The 27897-nt window shown below is 30.4% G+C and overlaps 2 protein-coding genes across 4 annotated transcripts in view; both read right to left on the bottom strand.

Moving 5' to 3' along the window:
- The window catches only part of LOC111426018 (acyl-CoA-binding protein-like), a 76450-nt gene extending 69763 nt beyond the window's left edge, over positions 1 to 6687 (bottom strand). The window contains exon 1 of the mRNA XM_071194240.1: positions 6681 to 6687. The gene's annotated coding sequence lies outside the window, so the exon portion shown is untranslated. The remainder of the gene's footprint in view (positions 1 to 6680) is intronic.
- On the bottom strand, positions 25 to 27842 carry LOC111425978 (very long chain fatty acid elongase AAEL008004-like). Of its 3 annotated transcripts, none has more exons than XM_071194236.1 (9): positions 27699 to 27842; positions 2786 to 2853; positions 2470 to 2552; positions 2303 to 2410; positions 1480 to 1563; positions 1358 to 1414; positions 1202 to 1307; positions 1008 to 1144; positions 25 to 953 (listed from the first exon to the last, which is right to left on the bottom strand). In XM_071194236.1, exons 1-9 carry the CDS (start codon positions 27782 to 27784, stop codon positions 609 to 611), a joined length of 1074 nt encoding a protein of 357 aa, XP_071050337.1. In that variant the 5' UTR covers positions 27785 to 27842; the 3' UTR covers positions 25 to 608. The 3 variants fall into 3 exon arrangements, with proteins under 3 accessions (XP_071050337.1, XP_071050338.1, XP_022916067.2); XM_071194237.1 differs by lacking the exon at positions 27699 to 27842 and adding an exon at positions 20817 to 21004; XM_023060299.2 differs by lacking the exon at positions 27699 to 27842 and adding an exon at positions 2918 to 3036.
- Positions 27843 to 27897: the final 55 nt, after the last annotated feature.

The following is a 27897-nucleotide window of genomic DNA, read 5'->3' as shown; positions in this document are numbered from 1 at the left end:
ATTTTAAAAACAAGAATTATCCAATTAAAACGTAAATAATTTATTCTCATCAATATTTTCGCAGGATGTAAAAAAAATACAACAATAACCAGTATCATTAAAAATCTATGATGTACAAAAGATTAATAACAATCCTACAATATTCAACCACGGAATAAATTGTACTAGGTGATATATTACCATATCGAATAATAATAATACATCTTCCCGCATATGGTATAACAACAAAAAGGCTTTTTTTTTTAATTTTATGGTGGACTGATGATGGAAGAATGAGCACCTACGAGCACACAACAAAGACACTCAAATGATTATACAAAATACAAAAAGTTTACAAAGAAGTAAATCAATTCCAAAATTTGCACCTGACAAAAAAAATTAAATACATTATTTATATGGTACATAAATACTCTCAGCGTCGCGCGTGTGCTATTATATTATGCGGTTTTTGAGCAACATGATCTTGTAAAATTTATTATTAGTTCGTTTTTTTTTTTCATTAACAATTAATAATCTACAAATAATTAAGTAAAAAATATTTGTTCATTTACAAGTTATAACTATACAAAAAAATTTCGCGGTAGTAAATAATTTGCTCTTATTAACCATCACTGGCTCTTCAACCGTTGCTGTAGGTCATTGGAAATATTACTATTCATGTAGTAATCGGAGGCACTGGTTTGCGATGATGAGCCGCCGTTCCCTATGTGGCCATTACTCTTCAGTTTCGTCTCACCATTTTGTAAGACGTAACCGTTGGCATGTCCGTTAGTGGCAGTGACGGAGACTTTTTGTTTTCCACCTTTTCCTATGTATGATTGTGTGTAGAACTCTTTGAATAAGAAGAAGAACATCACTGCGTGCATTCCGATCCACCAGACGAAGGCACGTGGGTAGTTGCAGTTGGTAAACAACAATTGGAAGGCATGTACCATTATTCCTACAAATTGCACCTAAAAAATTAAAACAATTAGATTTTCTAGTGTTATTATTGTTTTTAATTGTACCATTTGTAAAGTAGTTAAGTATTTTTTCCACCATAAGTATTTCTGTACACTAGGTCCAAAGGCACTAAGCATGTAGTAGGTGTACATAACGATGTGAACAAACGTATTTAAGAAACCGAAGAATGTACTGTGACCGCCTACAAAAAAAGACATTGTGATAGGAAAATTTTGAAATAAAAAATGTTGGAAAATACCTGGGGTAAATTTAACTCCGAACCAAACGGACATCGGCATGACTCCGTGATGTATCACGTGAAGCGTAGAGATGTGATTATTCTTTTTTCTTAACACAAAGAAAAACTAAAAAAAAATGTGTTAGATTAAAAAAATTATAAAAATTAGAAGCTTACGGTATCGAGAAATTCAGTAAACTTAGATATGAAATACCACCAAGACGCGGACACCATCTAAAAAATAAATTATTTATTTTTAAACTGTTATAATTTGTATTGAGGTAATCCTTAAAACTTACTTCCATCGTTTCAGGATCGGTTGAATAATTTACAGGTTGACATCTCCAATTATACTTTCCAGTCAACCATCCACCCATCCCTATCTGATAAAAAATAACCACACTTTTAGCACTGATGTATTTTAACGAAACCAACACACATCGTTTGTTACCAAAACATAATTTATTCAAAAATTATAAAAACCGTTATTTCGGTACTTTGCATAAGTACATAAAAAGTTTTAAAGTAGAATTATTGTGATATGTAAATATTTGCGATTAAACATTAAAGTGGACTTATTAATGTGTTATTTTTGTAAATACTTCAAATAAATATTTATTTAAGCGAAAATCCAGTTATTTTTTAGCGAATGATATAAATATGTGGGATGTAAGTGGTACAAAGTTGCCAGATAAAACTTAATATAAGAATAAATGTGACCTGGACTATGGAAAGGGAGTTTAGGTGTCAAGAGGTCGATTTTGAATTTTCTAAAATAGTGCGGTCTTTTCAATGAACTTAACCTCAGCTTCGCAACTATCTTCGCGGCTGAGTTATTTGCATCGAAAGTTTAATGTCTTTAAATTAGAAACGCAAAATGTAAAATTTAATTTTAGATTTTTTTTTCGTAGAAATAAAAGTAAATTTTCGCACATAAACCCCCTTTCCGTAGTCCAGGTCACAAATAAGTTTTAAAATAAAAAAAATGCAAAGAAAAAATTGATAGCAAACGATGTGTTAAATTAAAAATCTTAAATTCTTGCACATGCAATCAATAAAAAGAAATTAAATTCTTTATTGGTCTGCAATGCTTATTAATTAATTTTTCCGTTACATACATACCTTTACAAAAAGCCAGGTACTAAATAGAACTTGCAATAGATTGTACACTATTAAGGTATATTTTAATTGGAAGGGTTTCCTATTTTCCATAAGCCTTGGCCCCACATACTAAAAAAATCCACGCCGATTTTAGAACTCCGAGTTGAGAAAAGAAAAAAATAACATACCTTTACCACTACCACGTATGATAAACAAATTGCTAATGTATAAAATGGGCTAGACATTAAAAACCAATCTGCTGTTCTAGTATCTGTAACAAATAAAAAAATGATACCGATGAAATAAAATAATTAATTAAAGAATAAAATAAAAAATTTTAAAAATGTATTTTAAGGTGAGTTAAGTTTTACCCTACCTTTATAAAATTGTTGATTAAAAGTGTTGAAAATTGAATATTAAAAAAAAATAATCAAGCAATAAATGTATTGCAGCAGGCAAAATGTTTAATAAGATTAAAATAATTAAAAAAGAAAAATAACTTACCTTGGTATTTATTTAAAAATCTGTTAACATCTTCTATATACCTTACTACTAATGCCATTTTAATAAATCTGAAATAAAAAGAGAAAATAACCGATTAATAAAACATGCAACAAAAAAGTTTTAAATCCTTACAAAATATCAACTATGTTCTAAGAACGTATATAAAAAAAATGAAAAAGAAATTTAATCCAAAAAAATCGTGTGTTTAGGAACTGTTGTGTGTATCACCAAACTTATCGCCACTACTTCCAAACTGATAATGCCGACCAGCGGCCGGTCAAACAATATTTATATAGAGTTTGATGAATGAAACAGGTTTCGGCCTGCAACCTTGTACGACAATCGTCGCACCAGCTCTGACGCATCCAAATTTAATTTTTCCGTGGCATAATTAGGAAAAGTGCGCTGGTGAGGTGATAAATTTTGATTTAAGATCTTATTAACGCCTATAAACATCAAAAACAAAGTGCACGTGTAGACAGGAATTTCCAGGAAATAGATAATTAAAAAGTAAACATTTAATGTTCTTACTGCAATTACATTTTTTTGCACTTAATATTTTATCCAACAATTACAAAAAAAAATTGTCGTCAATTGGTAAACTGGGGATTAACAGATTCTGGCTGTTTTCAACGAACAACCATGATTAAATCGATGATTCGTATTGAATACTAAACATATAAATAAATAGTAGAAAATTGAATTCAAATTCTTTGTGTATACCTTATTTTAGCCCACGGTAAATATCTGACTCAAATCGTAATTACACAAGATATTAACAAATAAGTGTGTGACTTATTGTTAGTTTGTATTTTTAGTTGTATTTATCATATAAGTTTGAAAATATGAATAAAATAGAAAACAAGATTGATTTATGTGAGTTTTTATGATGCACGTCATGAATCTTCATTTAATAAAAATATAAGTGAAAAATATCAAGGAGTTTTTCTTAAAAGTAATAAATTATAATTTAGTTTCAAAGGCAAGTTATAATAATTGTAAACAATTGTAGTAATTCAAGTTCAAAAAGCATCATTATATTTTATATTTTTTTAATTAACGAAAATAATCAATTAATTGGTATTTAAAACGCAAAACAATCTCGGTCACAACATATAGATTGGTTAGAACTCGAGTAGACACATTCATCAAATTTAATGACTTTTGTACATCGTTTATATATTCGTACATCGTAATATATTCAATCATCTATTCAAACATTTATATATATTTATTTAAATTTACTTCAATTTAAGCAGGTTGAAATTGACGGCCTCTTCGGATTTGATTCAGTGGTTTCTAACAATCTTCGCGTATACGAGCAAAATAAAGAGTATGGTAAGACTTGTCAAAATAAAAACGTTGCGAACTCTCCTGGATCAGGAAACGATATCGTATACTAGATGTGATAAGATGGGGAAGAAGAGTGAAAAGGATGAATGAAGGCAGAATACCACGAATAATATTAGAGGGAAAACCAGCAGATACTCGAACGCCTGGAATTTCAATGAAAAGATGGAAGGACAGCTCGAAGTCCACAAACACATTTGGACTACAAATACAAAATTTGATAAATTAACAGGTCTAAAACGAGACTTATTAAGGGTTTCACAATCTTATTCAAACTATAACAAAATTATATATAAATTACATCAATACAATATTTCTTAAAGTGATAAGTCCTAAACTTATAATCGGCATATGATACTATTAATAATATTTATTTATCTAATCGTTGAGATATATTTAGTAATTCTAAGAATCCAGTGAAAATGTTGATGTTTGTAATTGATTTTATCTATGATTCTCACATACGCTACTCGTTAAATAAGCATTATACACTCCCTATTGTACAAAGTGTTAATACTTTATGATATAATGCGATGCACAAATCGTGATCTTTAGATTCGTGCTAACTAGTTCGTTTAATTCCCGAGTTTAACGTGTTCGCCAAATTAATTCATTTCAACACCAGACCTTTTTGAGAAGAAAAAATAGTAAAAAAGGGTTTTCAAAAGAAATAGTGATGGTTTTAGGGGTCATGCAGCATAACTTGAATAATAAGATCTACTTTGCATGGAATATTTTTCTACGTTCTTAATATTCAGAATTTTTTTTTGTTTGTCAATTTGGCTGATGATGGACCTCTGAAATCGGTTTTAAGCATTGAGGACTTATTTTATTTGATGCAAAAGTATTATTTAGGTGTTTCCCTCAGCAGCTTTAACAGAAAACGATTTTTGAGTATTCACTTTTAAAAACATTCTTTTGACAAAATTGTTGTGGTCTTTTTTTGGCGATTCTTTTTGGCTTTTACAATTTGCATATTCAACATCATACACTGGTTCTGATTTTTAAAACATTTCAGGAATACCATCAAGTTCCACCTTTCCAACTCTACATTAATCCAACCCAACCCAACTCAATCTAACCCAATCCAACCCAATTGTTTTGTAATTCATGCCATGCCTCAAAGTCAACGTCATTAATATATAACTCTTCAAACATCACAGTTTACAATCCCTTATTTTGCTTTAAGCAATTACAACTGCATAAGAACTAGTAGTACTGTACTACTAGTTCTAGTACAAATAAATTTCAAAACCTGTTGTTGTAAAAGCATAAAAACCATAAAACTGTACAATTTTGTCCCAATCTAGTATCACACCTGCGAAAATGTATAACTTGTTTCTGGTTATTAGAACAATAGCCGAATTTATCTTACCAACCTATTAGACCTATTTTGGTTCAAGAGTTCTGTAGTTCCGAATAATTCTGAACCTTTCTGCGCATACCTATAAAATGTAATGGGAATGCGTGGAAAGGTTCAGAACTGTTCGGAACTACAGAACTTTTGAACCAAAACAGATCTATTGTGTTGATAGTGTATGCATATTTCAATACTAAGAAGATTTATGGATCTATGGAGATACAATATTCTTGGTTGGAACGTATTGAAAGTTTTTCTTTAAAAAATTACTCATTAAAATAGTTTTTACAAGAAACTTTAATTTAAAAATAGTTCATGTTTTGTTGAAAGCTTGCTCATTATTTTGTATTTACAATTTTATTATCTAAATACTAAACACTTTTTCAAAGAAATATTATTTTCGTGTAAAGTATCAAGATGCACATTGAAAGTTTAAATAGGAAGCAAGTTTCTATTTAGACTCTGTTAATTATTACCAGGGAAAACCTACACCACCAGTAAACAAAAATTACCTTTATTAAAAATTTGTTTATACAATATATTTACAGTAAAAATTGCGTAGGTATTAAGTGAATTTTCAAGGAATTTTACTATTTGCAAATGGTAATTTTCAAAGTAGAATAGTCAGATTGTGTAAAAAGTTACAACACGAACTTTTTGATTAAGCCGTTGTCTAAAGTATAAATTCTAAGTTGTTAATTTTTGACTAAACAATTGCTATTCAAAATTGCGAATAAAACAAATTATTTTTTTTAATCTTTTATAGATTCACCACCTAAGTATACAAATAAATCGCAAAAGAATGTATACAATGTTTTATTTAACCACTACCAGTATTCAATATCTATTTGCATACATTAATTTAAATGCAACTTTAACTGCACAAACACATCGCCGTAAAGTGAATTATTAAATTACACAGATTCTATTTTGCGTCTCAACACGTACTCACGTTTAAGGTCTTCTTAATATTACACGTGGTTAAGATGAAAAATAAATAAAATAGATTTGTTATTCAAAATAAAAGTATATACTACAATAATTTTGTTTTATATTGTTAATTAATTATTTTAAATTACATATGATAACGTTTAATTCCCTTGTAATTAATTATAATGATTTCAAGTACATTTTACTCAAAAATATCGTTAACATTATTGATCTTAATGGTTCAAAGTGACGTACTTTTTGTTAGTAAATTGTTAAGTATAATGGTGTCATTTAACAATTTGATTGACTTTAATGTAGCGCACCAAATACATATTGATTTACATTTACGTAAAAACCACAATACTGGGATACCACGCACAAACATTTTCGTTAAGTCATTTAGGCGTGATTAAAAATTGTACATCGGTAAGAGGTAAATTTCCGAGGAAGTCTGACGTCAAAAACTTGTTTACAAAATATGTTAACAACCTTTTTAGTAGCATTCGACATTACCCTTTTCTTCCGATTGGGAATTCTTTCAAAAACAAGTTAAAGAAAACAACTTAAATTATTCTTCTCTAAATTATTATTAGTTTTACAGGCTTTATACATGAATCAAAATAATTAAAGAGAAAAACTATTAAAAACTGAAAGTTTGACAAACTATTCAAAAGGAGAAATCTGCATGAAAAAAGATATCTGCGGAAAATACGGTGGAAAACCAAATACTGCACCAGAGAAAATCTGCCAGGACTAGATACCGTTTCACTGCATACTGGGAAGTTGGCATAAAATCAGTCAACTCTATATCTAAAGTGGGTAAGCAAAATTACCAATTAATCTCAATTCTTTTCATTAAAATCGTTAAAGTTCCGATTGCAATCACTACAAGTTTACGCAAATTCACTTTGCGATCAGCTTAGTCGATAGTGTACTATACCATAAGGAGTTTACAAGGAGTTATTGGCTATGCCAATGATTTTTGACAGGATGTATCAATCACTTGATTCGATTCAGAGTTGGTGTAACAAATAATCTCATTTTGTATATTCGACACAACTCCAATTAAACTGCCTGCAGAGGTTAAGTACTTGAGCATAATGCAAACTAAGTGTCTACCGAAAATTACCTGATTTTGATCACCCACAAAAAGTTCTTTAACTGGTGGAATACAGCCATAAGGCAAGGTATTGTTAAAATATGCTCGAGCAATAACAGCTAAGTCCTTCGTAAGGTTTGTAGCGTATCAAAATGAAGGCTGTAGGTTTTCGTTGTCGCGCATATGACCAAGATTACATCAACCTCAGAAGGAAGGTTTTTGGAGAGCAACACAGAAGGTATCAGAAACTCAATCTGTGAGACATTCTGATCTATGAGAGATTCCTGAGCTAGCTGATGTGACCAAAGTGAGTGTGAGGAAGATGCACTAATTGTAAGAAGATAATGGGATTTAGGTGAGGTACGAATCATGTTTATCATTTTGTATACTCGACACAACTCTAATTAAACTGTCTATAGAGGTTAAGTACTTGGGAGCAAGATGACGAGACCCCCCTCTCATCAACCTCACAAGGAAGGCTTTCAAATTTATGAACTCCTCTTGATTTCATATTGTCACAATACCCAATTTCATCACTTCTACTCATTCTTTCACCCTCTCCTTTCGTTCCACTTTCCTTTGGCAATCTGATGATCAGTTCACTTAATCTATTATTAAGTTAAAAGCCTTGTGTTGATCAATCTATTTTCATCGCAAATTTTTTGCTCTCTGCCATACCTACTCTTACACTTTTAGTTCAACCAGATAATTTAATCCAGATCAATAACTGACGTACACGTCGCAGCAATTTCTTATCTTCAAAATTCCTGATCTCATCTTTTATAGTGTACTAAGTATTGCTTTCTTATTTCTTGAATCACTCTATTTTTTTAAGTTCCTTTCAACTCTATGTTGTGAAATATCATGATACTCGTAGTGAATCTTTTACGCCATCTTTCAAAGCATTGATAATGTCTCCATGAACCTAAGAAATCACTTTTATACTTCCAGCAAATATCTAGAAATTTCTCTTTATAGTGATTTCTCGTCGGATTCTGGAAAGAAATCATAATCTTTTTGTCTCACATTTTTGTTTAAACCTATAAATTACTTTGGATTGAAGCAAATAACATTTTTGAGACAGTCAGTTATTGTTCTTTGTAACAATGGTTATGACATTTAAGCTATTAATGTAGAAAATTTGGGCATCAACCCTACATTATTAATGATGATTGAATTAAAATACATAATAATAACTTATTATGTGTATAAAAGAAATAATAATTGCTTGACGGATAACAACCAATAAAGATACAATCAATTAGCGGTTGAATTAACAATTTGCAATATTGTTAATGTTATACCAATAAAGCGAGTAATCGGAAATGACAATTAAAACTATGCAACTAATTGATATTCAACTGTAATAATTAAACCATTATCTGTGTTTGCGTTTGATACTCCACAATATATTTTATTAACGAGATACATTTATGTTCCAGATTTTACTTTCTTGTAATTGGAAAATTACTCGGTTTTACGATAAAAAACAAAATCATTAACACACCTGTTTAATATAACTTTCTTAATTTAAAATAATAATCATATAAACAAAACCAACAATCTATTTAATTCATCAAATTACTTTAATAAATTTAATTACTGAATTTATCTACAAATTTTAATGTAATTAGCTAATTCTTTTTATATTAATCTCTAAAAATAGTATAACTAATCCAGACTACGCGTGCACAAGATAATTAATCCTAAATAATCTCTCGATGACGTAAAGGAAAAAATATCATATATTCACAGCTTTTTACATTTTCTACATAAATACTTAGCTTATGTAAGTGAAGTTAATTACCGGTAGCATCCACAATAATCTATAACTTACATAATTCCAAAGTTTCACTCTCAATTGAAAATTGAAAATTGAAAATTCGTTATAACCGAGTAATTATCGTACATATACAAAACATCGTCTTCAATATGTGCGCTGATGATAAAAGGTGATATAACAAATTCTATGGACAAGCGAGTGGACGTGACTAATCATTGAACTCATCAAATTGTTGTAAGCAATTGTACTTTCTCAAAAGATCGTCATACGCAACTTTCGACGTTCTTAAAAATCTTATTACGTAAGTTTAAACACCTCAATAATATTAATTAGATAAGTACGATAATGAAACTATCAATAAAAAAAGCTTTCTTTGGTTAGAGAAAATGTTAATCGGTGAATTGCTGGTTTTATAACAACCACAGTTACAAATAGTCGATATGTTGAAAGAAAATGGCTTTGTAACGTTTGGACGACCTTCGTATTTACATAGACGTATTGCCAAAAAATAGTTTGCGACAACGTTAGAATTGGTGTGGCATTGCCTTGATTGTGTTATATCAACAATATATCTACGAAATGTGCAAATTGAATTATTCGTAAAGTGATTTTCCTAAATGTGACAATCGAATCATTAACATTGACGATTTGAACGTATCTACATATTGTGATCGTAAAATATGCTAAATTATGGTAAATGTGGTTTGGTTATGGGGAATTGGAAATTTTTATCGCTTTCAGTTTTTCCGGAAAATGGGTCAACTTTGTTTTCTTAAATGGAACACCCTATTTACAAGATGTTAATGGTAACACTCGGAATTTGGAGCATAACATAAAAAAACTTTTAGAAAAAAAGTTGTAGCAAATTTTATTCTTAAGAATATTGCTCTCTTACACCTTTGCACTCAGATGCGTCAATATCGAGAAAAGTATGAAAAATTGAAAAGTGAATGAATTTGCTGCTTTTTCAAGTAGTTAATGTTAACATTCTGGAAACGAAGCTTAATACAAAAAAACTTTTAGAACAAAAGTTGTAGCAAATTTAATTCTTAAGAATATTGTTCTCCCACACTTTTGCACTGAGATGAGTCAATACCGAGAAAAGTATGAAAATTTGAAAAGTGAATGAATTTGTTGCTTTTTCAAGTAGTTAATGGTAACACTCGGGAAACGGAGCATAATATAAAAAAACTTTTTGAACAAAAGTTGTAGGAAATTTTATTTTTAACAACATTGCTCTCTTTCTGTTTTACTCACAGATGCATCAATATCGAGAAAAGTACGAAAATATGAAAATTTTATGAACTTCGTTGTTTTACTAGATGTTAATGGTAACACTTGGGAATCGGAGCATATTACAAAAAACTGTTAGAACAAAAGTTGTAGCAAATTTTATTCTTAACAATATTGCTCTCTCGTACTTTTGCTCTCAGATGCATAGATATCGTCAAAATATGAAAATAGGATAAAAAGTTGCTTCTTCAAGTTGTAATAGTAACACTCGGGAAACGGAGCATGTTATAAAAAAAACTCTTAGAACAAAAGTTATAGCAAATTTTATTCTTAACAATATTGGTCCCTTTCTCTTTTGCTCTCATTGATGCATAAATAATAATCCAAATTTTGGCAACGTTGTAGCTCAGAAAATATTTTTACGATATCTGTATTTTTATTGCGAAATATTGCGAATGTTTATGATTAACACTTATATGTGAACATATACTACGAAATATAAATCAGAATATTCGTCATAGATATTAATCAAAGTTTTTTCAACATAAGTTTTAATGTTTACATTTTTAAAAGATCCTCAACCAGTTAAGACAATGAGTATTTCGCAAAACAACGAATCCTGAAATGGCATTCATTCGTTACGTAAACTACTTTCACGCCTTTATACCCGCTCATTTAGAACCAACATTTACGGTCAACCGTTTATAAGAGGAAGCAAATACCACGTCATTACGACCGATTCTAATAACACATAATATAAAAGCACAAATTGGTATTGTATATCAAAATCAATGTTTAGTTAATGATAAGATAAATCACCATCTTTAGATCATTATTTACTGGAAACAACCATTTTATTTCGTCTACCAAAACAAACACATTACAGAGATTAAATGTATGAAATAAAGCTTTCTAGAATTATTAATTTCAATTAACGTAATTGTGTTTTGTGGAAACCAAACCATACATGTAATTAGGTATCGAAAAAGCGTGACACATTCAAAGTTCAGGTAATGGGCTAAGTGATGAAAAATGGTCACGTTCCACATGTCACAACAGAGAATAATTGAGTTATCGGTAAACATAAATGCGATCGTACGCCACTTCTGTCTCATTGTTTGAATTGCATAATGGGGTTCGAGTTCTCTATGTGTACTTGCTCGCTAGACGTTTGTTGAGACCTTGACTGCAATGCAGACCAATCATTAACACACACATTTATACATTTCCATAAACAAAAGGCTATGCAAATTATTTTAATTGTTACAAATTAAAATTTATACTTTATAAGTATAAAAATTAAGTCTGAAAATTCTTAATAAAAATCAGCAATTAAGTAATCCATCAACAGATCTTCTCATATTGAAAACATTTGTATAACAGTCATAAAAAGAAACATTGACCATCCAAACAACTTTTGGAATGAGTCCAATATTGAAGTAGGTCGTTAAAGTCTATAATTTTAAGTGGATGTATAACTTGAAATTACTTCAATTTACTTGATTTTAAAGGTGGAGGAAAATGTGTAAAAAATTTCATAATTTTCCAATAAATTTAATCTTACAGCTTATTGTATTAACTTGTCTGTGTTCACATACATTAATGATAAATTGTATGTACTAACGCATTTATTATCAGATTTGTTATCTATACGGTTAACTCACCAAAAACAAAACAACTTTATAAAGTTCAAAGTCCTTTCCTATATTTTAAATTTACCTAACATCAAAAATAATTAAAAAAATATTATGAAATGTTCTTGATTAAACTTGATTGCATTTCTCTACATAACAATAACATCGTTCTTTTATAAAATTTCATGTTAAACAGTGCGTGAACAAAAGCACCTTGCACATTTTGACGCAAACTAAGACTGCACAAAGTAGGAGTGCAGTTGCATAACACTTATTTTACACTTATAGCTAATGTGAGGTGAAATAAGGAAGTGTCGGTTATTAAATCATCGTTAGGCTTTAAAAATTATATAGAACACTAATAAATAAAGTCGGCGGGAAGAAGGAGGTTGTCAGAGAAACGTAAAAATAAAAATAGAAATTGGCAATCGATGCTATTCGTGAAAGTGTATCGAAAATGTTGGGTAATACTTTGCTCAGGGGAAAAGTCGGTATAAAGCACAGAGCGAAAGAAAAATTACGCAAGTGAAACTGTCAGGATAATTTTTCTAGTTGGGAAAATGAAAATGAAACAATTTTATTGTTTTGATAGAAAGAATAAAAGTTGTACTACAAAACTATTATTGAAAATGAGAATAATAAAACATTGTAAACATATAGAGAATACCCTAAATTATAAATAGAATATAATATAACTTCGTTGCAAAAAAACTTGAATATTAATCCAGTTATTTAATTTAAAAGGTTTTGTACCGCTGAAGCCAGACAATAACGAGGTAGATCTCCATGACTAACAATTGAAACCCAAAAACAAATAAATTTTATTTTTGGCTCTATGATCATGGCAATAAATCTTCACTTCTTTATAATGAATAAAGATTATTTTTTGAAACGTGATTAAACGGCTTCTTTTCTCACAATAAAAAATTTGGTTTATCATCTTTGGCAGACTCATTGAGAAGTCAGAATCGAGTTATAAACATGTCGATATCAAACGATGGTATTAAGAATCACAATGAAATCCAATTTTTTGATAGAAGTAGGATAACAATATGCGATGAAATGTATTCGATGTATACATTTCCAACAAAACTTGCACCTTAAACATACCAAAGGATTAAAGGAGTATTACAAAGATATCTAAAATAACCTAAAACGAGTTTTGAAAGGCGATGCAAAATTTGAATGAAAACGCTCTCATTCCGTTATACAGATTAAAATTTCTTAACAGATTAAACCTATTTCGCACGGCTTAAAAAAATGTGGGTAATATGGATAAATTGTTGCAATTTGTTTTTGAAAGCTGGTGAGATATTCTAGTTAACCGTTTCAAATGGAACAAAGAAGTTCTTTTTAACCGGGTATCAATGTGATTCATCCAAGAACAAGAAAAATATGGCCAATTAATAACACTCGTTTTGAAAAATGCATCTAACGTATTTTTCCTTTTTGAACATTTCTTTGAATAATATTTTTTAAACGTTCAATGCTGTAAACGAGTTGATTCCTTTGATTACAAATACAATTATAGCAATTTAATAAAAATTCCAAGAAACAATACAATGTGAAAAAGATTGGATCACATGTCTAAGTTAAAAAAAAATTATTTACTATAATATTGAGACCTGTCGCTTCTATATCAACAACCATTTCGATTTACGATTTATGATTGTTATCTAATCTCCGTTTGATACCACACAAGTTGGCTCCTTAATACTCTCGGTTTAGTTACCGGTTGTAATTTTTATAAATTATCGTAAGATTCCAAGTCTTAATAATACCGAAAATTCTATAGACACTAATAAACTAAGCAAATATTGTTCTTTGAAACGTAAAAATTTAACACCCAAAAAGTATCTTATTAATATAACATCCATTACAAAAAAAAAGTTGATTTAACAATTTATTTACTCAGTTGCGTAATATTTGCTCAATACATTTTTTCGAAAGAATTTATTAAGCATTAATAAAAATACTTATTTTGTTTTATTTTGGATATAAAAACGACCGATTTAGGAAATGAAGAAGTTTACTCAATTAAGCTAAGGTCAAACATCACAGGAAATGACATTGAAATGACATGATCCTAACCAAGGTCGTAAAGTAATGTTATAGGAGTATTACCGAACGATGTTTTAGTGTGTAATTGAAAAAATCAACGTTTTTTAGTAACCGAATTTCTTTAATATGTGTCAATTTCACGATATATAATAAAAACAATTTTTTATAGTTATACAATCCTTTTTTGCCATAAACAAGAGTTCAAGTTTTATAACCAATTAAAAGTTCCCATTAACAATAAAGATTTTCATTACCTTGTACTGTTGGTTTGTAGGACAATTTTAACTTTGTCGCTTACTTGTTGTTATATTAAGATTAATTAACTAACCTTTAATAAATTCCTAGGTCACAAGATGCAGTTAATCAAGAAAATGTAATTAGATTAGCTGGCATTGCACCAAAATTAAAGTTCAACTTGTTCTATAACCAATGAAACGTTACGACATTTCGAATTGTCCATCCATTTTGCAGTATTTTGGGAAATTGTTTATTTTCAATATATGATTTAGTTCAACCTTCATTACATAGAAATGTATGAAAATCAATAAACTTTGAATACTTTAAGTCAATTAAATAAAACAAAATTTTCCTCTTTCTTGCTATTTAGTTTATTATGCTTCTAAATCGATTTCGAGGAAACAATCCTCATCTTCAGTAGAATTGTCAGTTTAGTTGAAAAAATATATTAATCATCAAATTTAACACATCTTCCAAATTTAACTTCATTTTTTTTATCCAAACTTGAAAATTTCTTACTTTAATAATTGAACAAAACAAAATAATATAAAACAAAACACGCGTTTACATTTGACAAAAGATACGAAAAAATGAAAACATTTTTAACGTAAACGCGTGTTTTGTTTTATATTATTTTGGATTTTGTTTTAAGTGTATTTTAACTTTTGGTTTTGAATTTGATATTCTATTATATTTGTTCAATTATTAAAGTAAGAAATTTTCAAGTTTGGATAAAAAAGATGAAGTTAAATTTGGAAGATGTGTTAAATTTGATGATTAATATATTTTTTCAACTAAACTGACAATTCTACTGAAGATGAGGATTGTTTCCTCGAAATCGATTTAGAAGCATAATAAAATAAATAGCAAGAAAGAGGAGAAAAAATTTTGTTTTATTTAATTGACTTAAACAAAGCTTGCTAATGGATAATTTAATCAATTTGAATACTTTTCCTAATACAATAAATCCTCGATATAACAGATTTCCTTAGAATGGACAAAATAATTTTCAGTCATACTGTTAATATCATCTATTTAATGCAATATTTAAATATAAATGTTAACGCTTATAAATAGAATCTAACTCGGGTTATTCCCCAAGTTGTTCTATAATCCAGCGCTGAATAACAACTATAACTAACACTAGATTAGAACTAGCAACATTCGGGTTTAGCTGTACATCTTTTAAGACTGGTAAACCCGAATGTTTCTCGTTTTAGGTCTAGAGTTAGTTCTAATATTAGTGTTACTTCTTGTTTTAGTTGTTATTCAAGGTTTGATTGTTGCATATTTTACATTGAACTAAAACTAGAAAATTTCGGATTTAGCCGTACATCTTTAGACTATTATTATTTAATTTCCAATAATTTTCTAATTAATTTTATTAAAAAAAAACTATTCGCAAAATAGATTCTCATTAATATTTCTTTTTATTTTCTTTATTGAAAGGTTTCTTTTAGTAGCAGCTTCGCAATCGAGGCACTCATTCAGGCCTTCGTATTTGTCCCACTTATTGATTACCCAATCTCAACCTAAAAAGGGGCTGAAGTTGTGCGTTTGCTCCACTGGCTACACAGCAGCTTTTCCCTGATGAAGTAGTCCACTTCATTTGAGTTTACTTTGTGCAGAAAACTCAATATATTCATTACAACCATCTTTTAGCACTTCATGTTTCTCCCACACGAATGTATATCGATTGAAACAGTACGTTTGTTTACATCAAATGCACGTTACATTGGGTTGTTAAGCGGTTTTATTACTTCGGTTACGAGTTTTAACTGACAGCATATATGCTCCCTCTGGCATTTAAACTTACAGCTGACGTTATCGTGTAGTAAAACCGCCGTGTAGTAATACTTATTTTATTCTATTAATGATGAAATGTGTAATATATTTTATTTTAAATACTCATCGCCAAATATTTAAAGATAGTCCGTCTATAAATAGACGATTTTAGACTCATTTACATTGAAAATGCGCCAGGATGAGTGCACCTTGGCTGAATGTCGCAGACTTCCGGGAAAATGGGAAATAAAACTATCACGTCCCAAAGAAGGTAAAAGGGAAAATCAATGTCCTCGCGTGTGTCCGGGATTGGAGGACGCTCAAAATGCCGTCAGAACTAACAACTTCTCAAAGTAATACTATCCTAACCAATTTGTAACTCTTTCGAGTTTAACGATACTCATTTTACAATTATTTATGAGCTTTTCAAACATATCGTATTCCAAAACAACATTCTTATCAAACAAGAATACAGTATTAGAAAACAATACCTACTTTGTTACTTTTTGAAGTGATGTAACCGTTAAACGATTTAAATGTAAATAATAACATACATGTTTCAAGTGATTAAAATGTAGTAAAAGGGAAATAATTTATTATAGAAGCGAACCTATGACATTACATACTATAAATAATTTCCAATCCTTTTATGGTTTAATTAATTTACTTGCACTTTTCTACACGCTCTAATTGTCTAACAAACATAACGATAAATTTTCATTTATTGGTGCGTATGTTAATTTAAGCATCATTTCGCTGAATTTTTATATGCAAATTAGTAAACTAATTTTCATAACTACAGCAATTACGTAATTAAAAATAAATATATCAATCATATAGTTTTCTCTGGACAACAGATTGATTTAATTTGTGCATCGATTGACCACTTTTTATATACTGTGTTTTGTGGAAAATAATATTGACAAAAAATCAATACAATCAATTCTACTTAATTAAGATATATACTTTCTGATTAACATGTTGACTGTCGCAATAGTCACTGAAAGTCTATCCATTCTGGCCGGAACAATGTAAAATTAAATAGGCATGAGAATCAACTGGTGCTTATCCTGGTAGTTGTGGAAATTTTGCCGTGCATCAAGTTACGCTTCTCATGGCAGTCAACGTGTTAATCGAGATACGTAAGATTTCTTTGACATATACGTATAAATTGGCTCTTATAACATTTCGTTGGTGCATCAGGAGACTGTGAGAAAATATATAATCTGTCGAAAATGCCTTCAAAATGGACTGTAACCGTTATGCAAAAATAGACCAAGAAACGAGATGGGCAGGATTCAGCTAAGGAAGAAGCGTTAGATCAATGATTTTTTATACTTTTTGGATGAGGTGCCAATATCTATATTTCCATACAGTTAAAGACAAGGTTTTTCTATTAAACCTGAAAAGTAATATGTAATAATATTATAAGTTTATGATGTGCCAAAATATTTTTTTAATATATATGTATGCAACTCTTTCCATGGGGGAGTATGGATTGCTGTGGTCAAAATATTAGTCTGTACAAAATACTAAATAACATGTAAAAAAAACTATGCATGTGATCAAATAAAGCATCATTTCACCGTTTAAAGTATCATTTCCGCAAGACATATTTAGATCAAAAGTTATCGTTTTTGCACGTGTAGAATTTTTGAACGCTATCCAAGTATTCAAAAAACTCTCAAGTCGCTGTTAACGACAAATAAAGGATGAGACATCTAACGTATGGAATTTGAATCCGGTATAAAACGAAAAGTAATGAATATTTTTTCAAAAGTATGGTTTTATTAGAAAGATGGAACATTTACATTTAAAAATGAGACAACATTATTTAAATGACTGCCACGACTAGCCTTACAGTACGTTATCAGAGCAACCCAATTTTCAAGTACTTTTTCGACTGTTTGGGCTTGAATTTCATGAATGCCAACTGAGATTTCGTGTTTCAAGGCCTCAATCGTCTCTGGATGGTTAGCGTAACGTTATCCTTAGCGGCTCACCACAAAAAATACTCCAACTGGTTCAAACCACAGCCAATTAACATCAGAATTCGAAAATTAGATTTTCGAAAACGGTGCCCAAAAATTCAATTGTTACGTTAGCTATTTGTTCTGTTGAAACAAACCTCGTCCATCTGAAAGTCTATCGACAGAAATGTCCATAAGTTTCCGTGCATAAAAACCCATCCTTACGTAAATGGAAATATAATGAAACGTAAAAAAGGTAATGGATAGATTAAGGTGGTTATGAATAACAGGCCTTTGAGCAGCAGGATACTCATTTTGCCAAGGTTTTATTACCCTTTATTTTGGGAAATTAATTGGCGGAGCCTTTTTGTCATCATTTTATTTCAGTAAAATTGAAGTGTTTTGAAACAATTCGAGGAGGTTTCGAAATTTTTGCAGAACACCATTACAAAATTACGCATCGTTGGTAGTAGTCACTGAATAACATAGTTATGGGTCCAATATAGTAATGACATATCTGTTATCTGGAACATCAAAAAGAGTAGTAATTCCTACAACACTAAAAACAGCATGCAGCGGTAAAGTCCGACATGGAAGAAACAAACTGAAGAGAGATAGATTTATCTGCCTATTTCTGTTTCTGATGCGAGTGAACCCACAACTCAACTACTTAAACAATAAACCACAAAATGTAAAAACTGAAACTTCTTCCATAAAAAGGAGGATGTTTATAGGAGCAGAATTAGCCATAGCGAAACACTACCATAAAGACAAAAAAGATGCCATAAACTAACAAAACTAGACAGGAACAGCCAATAATACTGAATACTGATACATGAAGTTTTATTTTGATAATAATAGATGAATATAGAAAATAATACTAGACTCAATCATTTAATAATTAGAAATTAATTATTAATATCATTAAATTTACGAGCCACCACATCTAATTGTAAGTCAAAATTGTTAAAGAAAGTTAACTTTTCTCCTTGTATCGAGATTTTTCATGTATAAAGAGGTAGTAATTCGCTTCTTTTCTAGAGATCCACAAAAACGAAAGAAGTTATTGGGCTAAATCGTGCTCTAAATGGCTACCTCCCAAAAACATACAACGTACCAACAAAGAAAAGAAGCAACAGATACGGTAAATGATCAACCTGTGGCTTTATCTGCCTTCCTTATGTGTCAGGTGTGATGTAAAGCATAGCCAGATAACTCAAGAACGACGACATTGTAGTGAGATATGGGACGATAATAATCTAAGATACACTGCCGATAGCAAATGATCAATTTTTTCATTTAAATTGCAAATACTTATTAGTTAATAATAATTCATGAACACTTTAGAATTCTTATTGATGAGGAAGATAATATAATATATATTTTTTAATTTTAGTTTCAAATAAACCTTGAAAACATTGCTTTAGGCTAAGATTTGTTTTTCACAAACATGAATTTGTATTCACCGCGCTACCATTATGGAATATTTTTAATCGTTCTAGTAATCCATTTCAAATTGATGGAAATTGCGCCACCACACCACAAAGTAATGTTTAGATTTTTGAATACAAATAGTACGTGAACTTAATACACAAAATGCTCATTAAATCGCAAACGTTTACGTTTTTGGAAAACAGTTCGCAATAATATTTTTTCTCTTACTAGACGCGATTCTAGAAAACACTAGCGTAATAAAATATTTTATGTTTTGGACACACCATGTTAGATATGGGTAAGTAGATTTAAATAAAAAAAGTTTAAAAAGGTGTCTTTGTGTTGATCTAGATCTAGCAGCATATGGTGGTAACTGTTAAATAGCGGCAGATTTACTAGGGTAAGGGGACTTTTACATCCGGGCATTACAATAACATGGGGAGTCCAACCTACCGTACGATTATACATTTCATTCAAAATATGTAATAATTTTAACTCATTCTCTTAAATTATAAGAAATCTTAAATCGCTGTTTCTACATGATCTTTATGCTGGAGCTATATTAGCTGTAAGCATATCCTAGAGTTGTGGAGACCAACTTTTCTTTTATATTCTTTGCTATAAAGCGAAATTAAATAATAGTTTTTGCAAAAGAATCTTTTTTTTGACTTTAGAAATAGCAATAAAAAGAATCAAGAGGTGATATTAATAAATATTATATAAAAAATTTAAATCATTATTGTTCAGGTTAATGCTTTAGGAGTTAATTGCACACCGAATGACACAATCCGTGCCCACGCGGTCTCAATGTACAAACATCACTGTTATCTATTACATCATCAATGTGTTTCAGGTGGGAGTCAATCTTGGATAGAAATAGGCATTAAAACCAATTCAAAAGGAATATTTAAAAGTAAAAGCGAAGTTTGTTCTTCCACCCACACGGTTATTTAAAAACGTGTACGGGAAATTGGGTTAAGGTGTACAAACGTGTCTACATGAATCATCTTGCTAATTAGCCAATTTTTAATTAATGCTACCATAAAAAATTAATTATTTTTTTGGGCGATTAAAATGATTGAAACGTATACACAGAATAATCTAGATAATAAAAAATATACTTGATATAAGTAGAATTCTCAAGTGGGTACTTACATGTGGCTATTAAATAATTATTTAAATAAGATCACAGACACTGATTCCGGGCACCGGGGATGCTGGTGATTGTAATGTAAGTAGCTTTAAATTTAAGCTATAAGCACGTCGAAATTGAAAACGATAATTTATTAATTTTTTTAATGCGGCACTGTATTTTTTGCGGCGCCGTGTGTGCGGGTGGATCGGATGCCGAATGAAAACGCGAAAAAAGAGTTATAATACGAACCACGCCGATAGGACAGGGGAATGGAACGGAACGACGCGATAGTGTATAAGTAACGTGAGAGGTCACATGACTAACAGACGGCGTGCACAGAAAATAACTTTGATTCACCGGTAATGTTCGGGAGAGGCGGGTGTGCGCTTCGGATAAGTTCGGGTCTGCTCAATACTTTCTTTCTGGACTAGACGATTACTATGTGCTGTAGCAGACGTCGACGACGCCACCGTCGCGTCGCCTCTGTTACATTTTAAAAAACGCGAAACCAAAGCAAATCGTATAACGATAACAGTTCTCTTATTACCACTCTTTAATTTGCATAAAATTTGTAAGGTTTCAATTTGTAAGGTGATATCAAATTTATATGTACAGTGCAATCAAACAAAACTGGACGAAGATAGTATTTTTCAAAGTAATCTTAATTGCTTCTTTATATCAACAATAATTAGAGTGTGTTATAAGCAATAAGTAGATAGGTGAATTCAGCACCATGTTGGGTGAATTTATTATGGTACGGTATTTCCGTTGGTCTGAGTATCAACGACATGGTTTTTCCAACTCCATCCGTTGACGTCATACTTTAAAGATCTTTTGTATCATATGGTTGTATCAAATATACGAAAAAGAAACACAATAAAGATTTTTTTAACACTTCATAACCATGTAAACTCAAGTTATAAGACTGCTTTATGCAGATTTGAAGAAATCTACATTCAATTATTTAAAGTAAGTCATTTTTCGAAATAAATTTTAAGCCAAATATTTTTTATTATCTAACCTTCTTTGTGAATTCCCTTAGGATTCTTATCGATTTCTTCAATTATTTATATTAAATATAAAACAGAATGAAGCCAAATCTCATTCTGACAATTTCTGCCTTTATTGGATTTTCTCTCATTTACCTTATTGCCAAGCATTGTTGTTGCTTCTCCTTCCTTATACAGTTGTGGCATAATTTTAATCACAAATACTAGAGTTAAAATGATTCTCAATGTTATCATGAGAAATCGTTTAAGATCACTTTTTAAACCATGCAACTACAGGATCAATGCTACAGAGTGTCCATAAAGGTTATTTTCTTAAAACTTTTTTATTAACCCTTAAAATTACAACTGATTCTAAAAGCCTATTTCATTTTAAAATCATTTTCATTCTTAGAAATTTTTGATTAGACGCATCATTTTAGAGTTATTCACATAAAGATACAACCTCGTCCAGGAAATACTGTCATTAATCGTAGACGATCATTGTTTATTGTTTTGGATCTTTTTGACTTCTCAAAATTATCAACCCAACCTCAAGGGACACAAGCTTGTTTCTGACTTTCTTAACTTATTATTATTGGTGACGAGAGGGGAGCGGCTACTCTATAAGATCTATTGTAACTTAAGCCCTCCAAAAGTTTAAGACAAATGCAGATCCTTAATGAACCTTAGTATTGCTCCAAGGTCTTATTCCTTTATGTCGATAGGTGTCAAAAGAGCTTTACCGAAAATCTCAGCTTGTCCAATGTGCAAGAGGTGGTATTATAGGGGCGCATTGAGGGTCAGGAAACCTAAGAGCGTCCTTAGATCCCTTTTGCTGAGGCTTAAAACCTCTTTGATTGTAGGTTTATGAACTTCTGCTTGAAAAATGGTATGAAATCGCCAATAATCTTGTTCATAAGGTAATAAGCTAAATTTTATTATTTTATAAACATTTATTGTTCAGAAACGAGGCATAAAAAGTCAAAGCGCTCTTCTTGTAGTAAAAATTGAAAAAAAATATAATTAAAGAATTCAAAAAGAATCCAAACGATTTTGCTGCTTCCTGGTTTATTCTGCCTTCTTATTAACTTCGTCAAGTTTCGTTTTATATTCTTATTGCTTTATTAGCTTTTTCTGATTTCTCTTTATGTCCTTTCTGGCTCAATTAATATGTTAAGCCAGTAAGAGGTCACCAAACTCACCTTGGGTTTTCGTTGTTTTATTTTATTTTTATGTCAATAAAAAATTAAGGCAATGTGTTTAAAAATGAAAAAAGAAATACAGGATTGAACAAAAAGAAAAAAAAATGGGATAATGTGCTTTGGGATTGCAAAAATTATTACAAAAAACGCAAAAGTAATTCCTTTTTGGGTTGTTTCAGATTTTGCAAAATATATACATTAGATAGAAGGCAGAAGAAAGGCAGAGAGATTCCAAAATAAATTCAAAATTCCTCTTCTTTGTATAATTTTTGTTCTTTTTGATATTATGCCATAAATCTGACAATAATTTAACCTGTTAAGAAAATTGGGTCAATCAACCAGCTAGAATAAAAGAAACAAGATAAAACCTCGACATTTCGTGTAATGCTCCCACAATGTTCTTAAAACCTTTACATCGTGCACATTTACGTAACTCTTTCTGGGAACTAAAACAATTGGTTGTTTAAAAATAGATTATCTTCCTTAGAATTATTAATTATTATTGGACAATGTTGGGAATTATTAAAACATTAATGCACAAAGCACGTTTCGTAAAAGTAATAAATAAAACGTTATACATAAACAGTCTGAATGATATATAATTGATTTGATTATCTCCAATCAACATAAATAATTAATTTGCAATGATGATTAATCCCTGATTATGAATGATTTGAATTGCTTTCATTGACGCTGTAGATTGGTTGGAGTCGATAACCTTGCTTTATAATATAAAAAAACAACAATGTAAATCGAAGAGTAAAAATGGAGATGACAAGTCTACAAATAAATTTACTGTACTACTGCTTACATAACATTTGTTTGAGAGTGTCGTTAAGTTCTATTATAAGCGTCGATTCAAGGTCAATGCAACAACCTCGTTTCTTCAACACACTCACACAGACACAGGATGCATATCCGCAGCTTAACGTTAATTGATCTAATCGTCATCAAGTGATGTGACGTTTTGTTCTTCTCTCTTTATAATAAAGTTTAATGTTAAAGCAAGTCTAGAATTTCAATGCCACCCATCATCATATGTAAATTATTAATTTGAGTCATCATAAATAAGCAAATCAGAAAGTGTAAAGAATTTATGTTGATTTGATATGACAGCTTTATTATTTTTTTTATTCAAACACTTTCATTGTTTGGTTCTTCATTTCTTAATTAATGAAGAGGAAGTAATTTCGTGCACGAAACAAAAGTGTTTTATTTTTTAACGCCACTTATTTTTTTCAAAATGTTTCTATAATCTGAGCATTATACCGTGGTCTCATGAATATGGGATAAGCCTTATTATTATGCTCATTGACAATAAGTTAAAAGAGATCTACGTGATAAGAATGTCATGATAGCCAGGAAATTCCCTACCTTAACTAAATCTTTTAAATTTATTCCTTCCAAAACAATGCGTTTAAATGTCGGTTGTGTTTTTTTAATGTCCTTGAAAATGCACGCTCTTGTAATAAGAGTCAAGGTAACAGTAATTGGTCTATGTTTCCATGGCTTTATCAGGCCGTTAAAATTTTATTGCACCCGTAGAATGGGGTCGTTTCAAAATTGTAACGCCCATGCCATTTCAGTATCGATTCTTTACTTTTCTAACAATAGCGATTAATCTTTTCTAGTATTTTCTGAAATTAACTGTACAGCCATTAAATGAAAAGTATCTAATATTTTGTATGGGATAATCTATATTAGTTATCTCTTCAAAAAATTATCTTATAATGATATTTTGTATCGAATATATATTTTAGTTTGTCACTTATTTAATATTTAACTCTAAGAAAATATCAATAAGTAAGTTAATATGTAACGAATAATACACATGTTTATATTCGTTTACAATTTTAGAAATAAATCTTGAATCTGTTACGCATTTTCTTTTTCTTGGAATCCTAAGTAGGTGTATCGACGATAGTTACAGGAAAAGAAACGAAAGCAGCTTGACACAGTATTTTTTATAAATCGACATGTAAGTAGCACAAACTGTTATAGTTTTAACAATATTAATTAGATTACAATAAAATGATTAATAGTTCTGGAAGTAGGATATTATATAACAAAGTAACTTGAATAGAATGTATACTTTCCTTTTATTCCTTCTTATAAGAATAAAAATATAATTTCTAATTAGAAAACAATAAAATCTTTTGTTCCTATTTTATTAAAACCTATATTAAATAATCTTTGTAATAAGAATACGAATTATGTACAGAGTTTTACAAGAAGATAATAGTGGTTTTTTATAACATGATAGACATTAATGCAGTAGCTACATTGTATGGATTCATCCAAATGAAGAGGGCAAAACTAATAAAGATTACAAAAAGTATTTCTCAAGCAGCTAGGAAATGTCGCAAGACTCCTAGGAGAACCGGTATTGCGTCTCTGTTCTCAATTATAGGGTCTTTATGTATGCAGTACTGTCAATATTAACCATTAAAGTGTATTTTGCAGCTTTGGTTGATATAAAGTTCATAAATTTCATTGATGGTGTTGAAAACTCTCATAGATTGAAATTAAGAAATATACACACTTTTTTACCTCCTTAACCTCACTTTTGACTCAGTTTGCAAGTTTCTGTCTTCACCAGTGATCGATTCTACTACTTCTAGCATGAAACATCGAAGGCCATGCATAAATAGTTTAAGGAAATATGGAAGACGGAAAAGTTCCGTAGAGAATGGAAAAGCGGCATAATTTGCCTTGTATTCAAAAAGGAGGAGAAGCTGATTTGCTCGAACTATAGAGGAATAACCTTGCTTGTGGTTATGTACAAAATATTCATGCAGATGATCCATAGGCGGCTAATTCCAATGGCAGAAACGATCATAAGAGATTTGCAGGCTGGTTTTACAAGTCCTCGATTCACCGTTGACCAGATATTCATATTAAGACAAATTATAGAGAAATGAAAAATTAATTATCATAGAGTAAAACGATAAGAAACTTAGAAAATGCTCGAAGAGTTCCAAATACCACTAAAGATACGAAAGCTGATAAGATCTGCAGTGGAAGAAATCAAGTGTCAATGTAAAATAGGCAACCTTCTGCCGGAGGAGTTTAAAATTAAACTGAACTGGGTCTGCTAATAAGTGAAGGACGCTGTACAAGACGCTCTGTAGTAAACTATAGGTCTAAAACATGGACACTCAATAATCTTCACCAAGAGTTATTAAACAAGTTTGAAAGAAAGATCTTACGAAAGATGTATGGGCCAAAATTTGATACAAATCTGGCAGAATGGAGACAATTGATGAACTACGAGATAAGAGAACTGCAGGAAGGACCAGAACTATCAACGTGGATTAAAGCCCAAAAACTGAGATGAAGAGAATACCAGCAAAGAAAGTGGTACGCAAGGTACTGGATTGTGGACAATGTTAGGGAGGATTATACTTTAACCGTTCTCATAATATAACCAAACACCAGTAACAATTACACCAGAAATGAGTTTCTTTACTTAAATGCCAAGCTTTCAAATATTTATTTTTCTTTAACCTGGGTCAAACCTGGATCACAATTGAAATCATCCAGAAGAATTTGAAAAGGCAAAGTACCATACTCGTATAAGTATGTCATTTCCTATTTTGAAGTAAAAGTTAAAACTACCGAGGAAATAATAACTTTAGGAAGTGCAAGTTATTTTACTTACAATGATGTTAATATAACATCAGTATTTATAAAGTTTTATAAGTATAACAACACCCATAAATAACCGGGTTAGTAGGTCAGGTGCGGCATTTGAATTGCAGCAAGACTATAGATGTAGAAACCAAACTCGGTACATCATTACAATTACATAATAATTTATTGCGTGACCAATACTCAGAGGTCGTTTGTTTGCATTTGCTTGGAACCGCATTCTTTACTTTCTCCGTTGGGAAAAATTCACTTTTCGCTCGGACCAATTCTCTTCCGACCTGTCGTTAAATGAGTCGGCAAAATCAATTTAAAAATGCTTAATAATCCAAGATGATTTATCAACTTTTAAATGTAAAAGAAGAAATTTGATTATTTTAATATTATTATTTATATTGCAGTAACATGATGACAAAGGAAAAATGCAACTCATTGTTTACTCATAAATGATTATCTTTATAAATCTCTTAAACCAAATGGATTATTCGCCAAAAATTGCAAAAAATTTATGTATTTTTAAACATTATGTATCAGTAAAGTCTCTTTTCGTACTCCTAAAAGGGTTAAGGTCATAAGAAAAGGTCGTATTCATTTTATATATTATTTTCATTAAATTCATGTAGATGACCTTTGCATGATTCAAACTTACAATTTATTATGGTTATATAGTAGCAAGGTAGGAAAAATTGAAAAACTGTAGGATTCGTGATCGAGTATTATCCTTGATTTATGTAAATTTTTAAATATTTATAAGCATTTATATTTTGTGTATCAACCCACCATGTGAATTGAAATTTTATAATATGACCAGTTTGAAAGTTAAGATTCGTCACTTGATGATGAGCACAAAGTTACACAATTGTAGATTAACTCTATTTCGACGTTTCTCTTTAGAAGATTTGCAAACCAAATGCGATATATGTTTGGGCAACGAAGGGTTACGTGTTACGATTTAAATTTACGGTATAAATTTAAATAAAATCATTATAAAAATTTTTTGCCGGTAATAAAAAGTTGTCCGCCTTAAACTTAAAGAAAATACTTAAATAGAAAAATAACTTACAAAAAGATTGTGAATAATCCACGCCAAGAAGTTTTCAGCGGCACAACACGTTCGATCACATCAAAACACTTCATACTTGGCGACATATCGTGCGTTGAATCGCGTACTTAGTATAGATGCGGATGACACCTCAGTCCCCAATCGACTGACTCTGAAGTAAGCACGCGAAACTTTCACTGAAGACAGTTTTTGCCGGCTG

The sequence above is a fragment of the Onthophagus taurus genome, chromosome 2 (genome assembly GCF_036711975.1).
Source record: "Onthophagus taurus isolate NC chromosome 2, IU_Otau_3.0, whole genome shotgun sequence".
NCBI classification, from domain to species: Eukaryota; Metazoa; Arthropoda; class Insecta; order Coleoptera; family Scarabaeidae; genus Onthophagus; species Onthophagus taurus.
The sequence above is the reverse complement of the archived record's forward strand: the minus strand, read 5'-3'. Positions and strand labels throughout refer to the sequence as shown.

What these genes read in the sequence shown, in the direction of transcription:
- LOC111425978 (XM_071194236.1), bottom strand. Translation starts at nt 27,784, where the DNA reads ATGTCGCCAAGTATGAAGTGTTTTGATGTGATCGAACGTGTTGTGCCG. An exon ending in GGATTATTCACAATCTTTTT is followed by an intron (nt 2,854 to 27,698) that starts GTAAGTTATTTT and finishes TTTTTATTTCAG; the next exon opens with ATTTATTAAAATGGCATTAG. An exon ending in CATACGTGGTAGTGGTAAAG is followed by an intron (nt 2,411 to 2,469) that starts GTATGTTATTTT and finishes GGATTTTTTTAG; the next exon opens with TATGTGGGGCCAAGGCTTAT.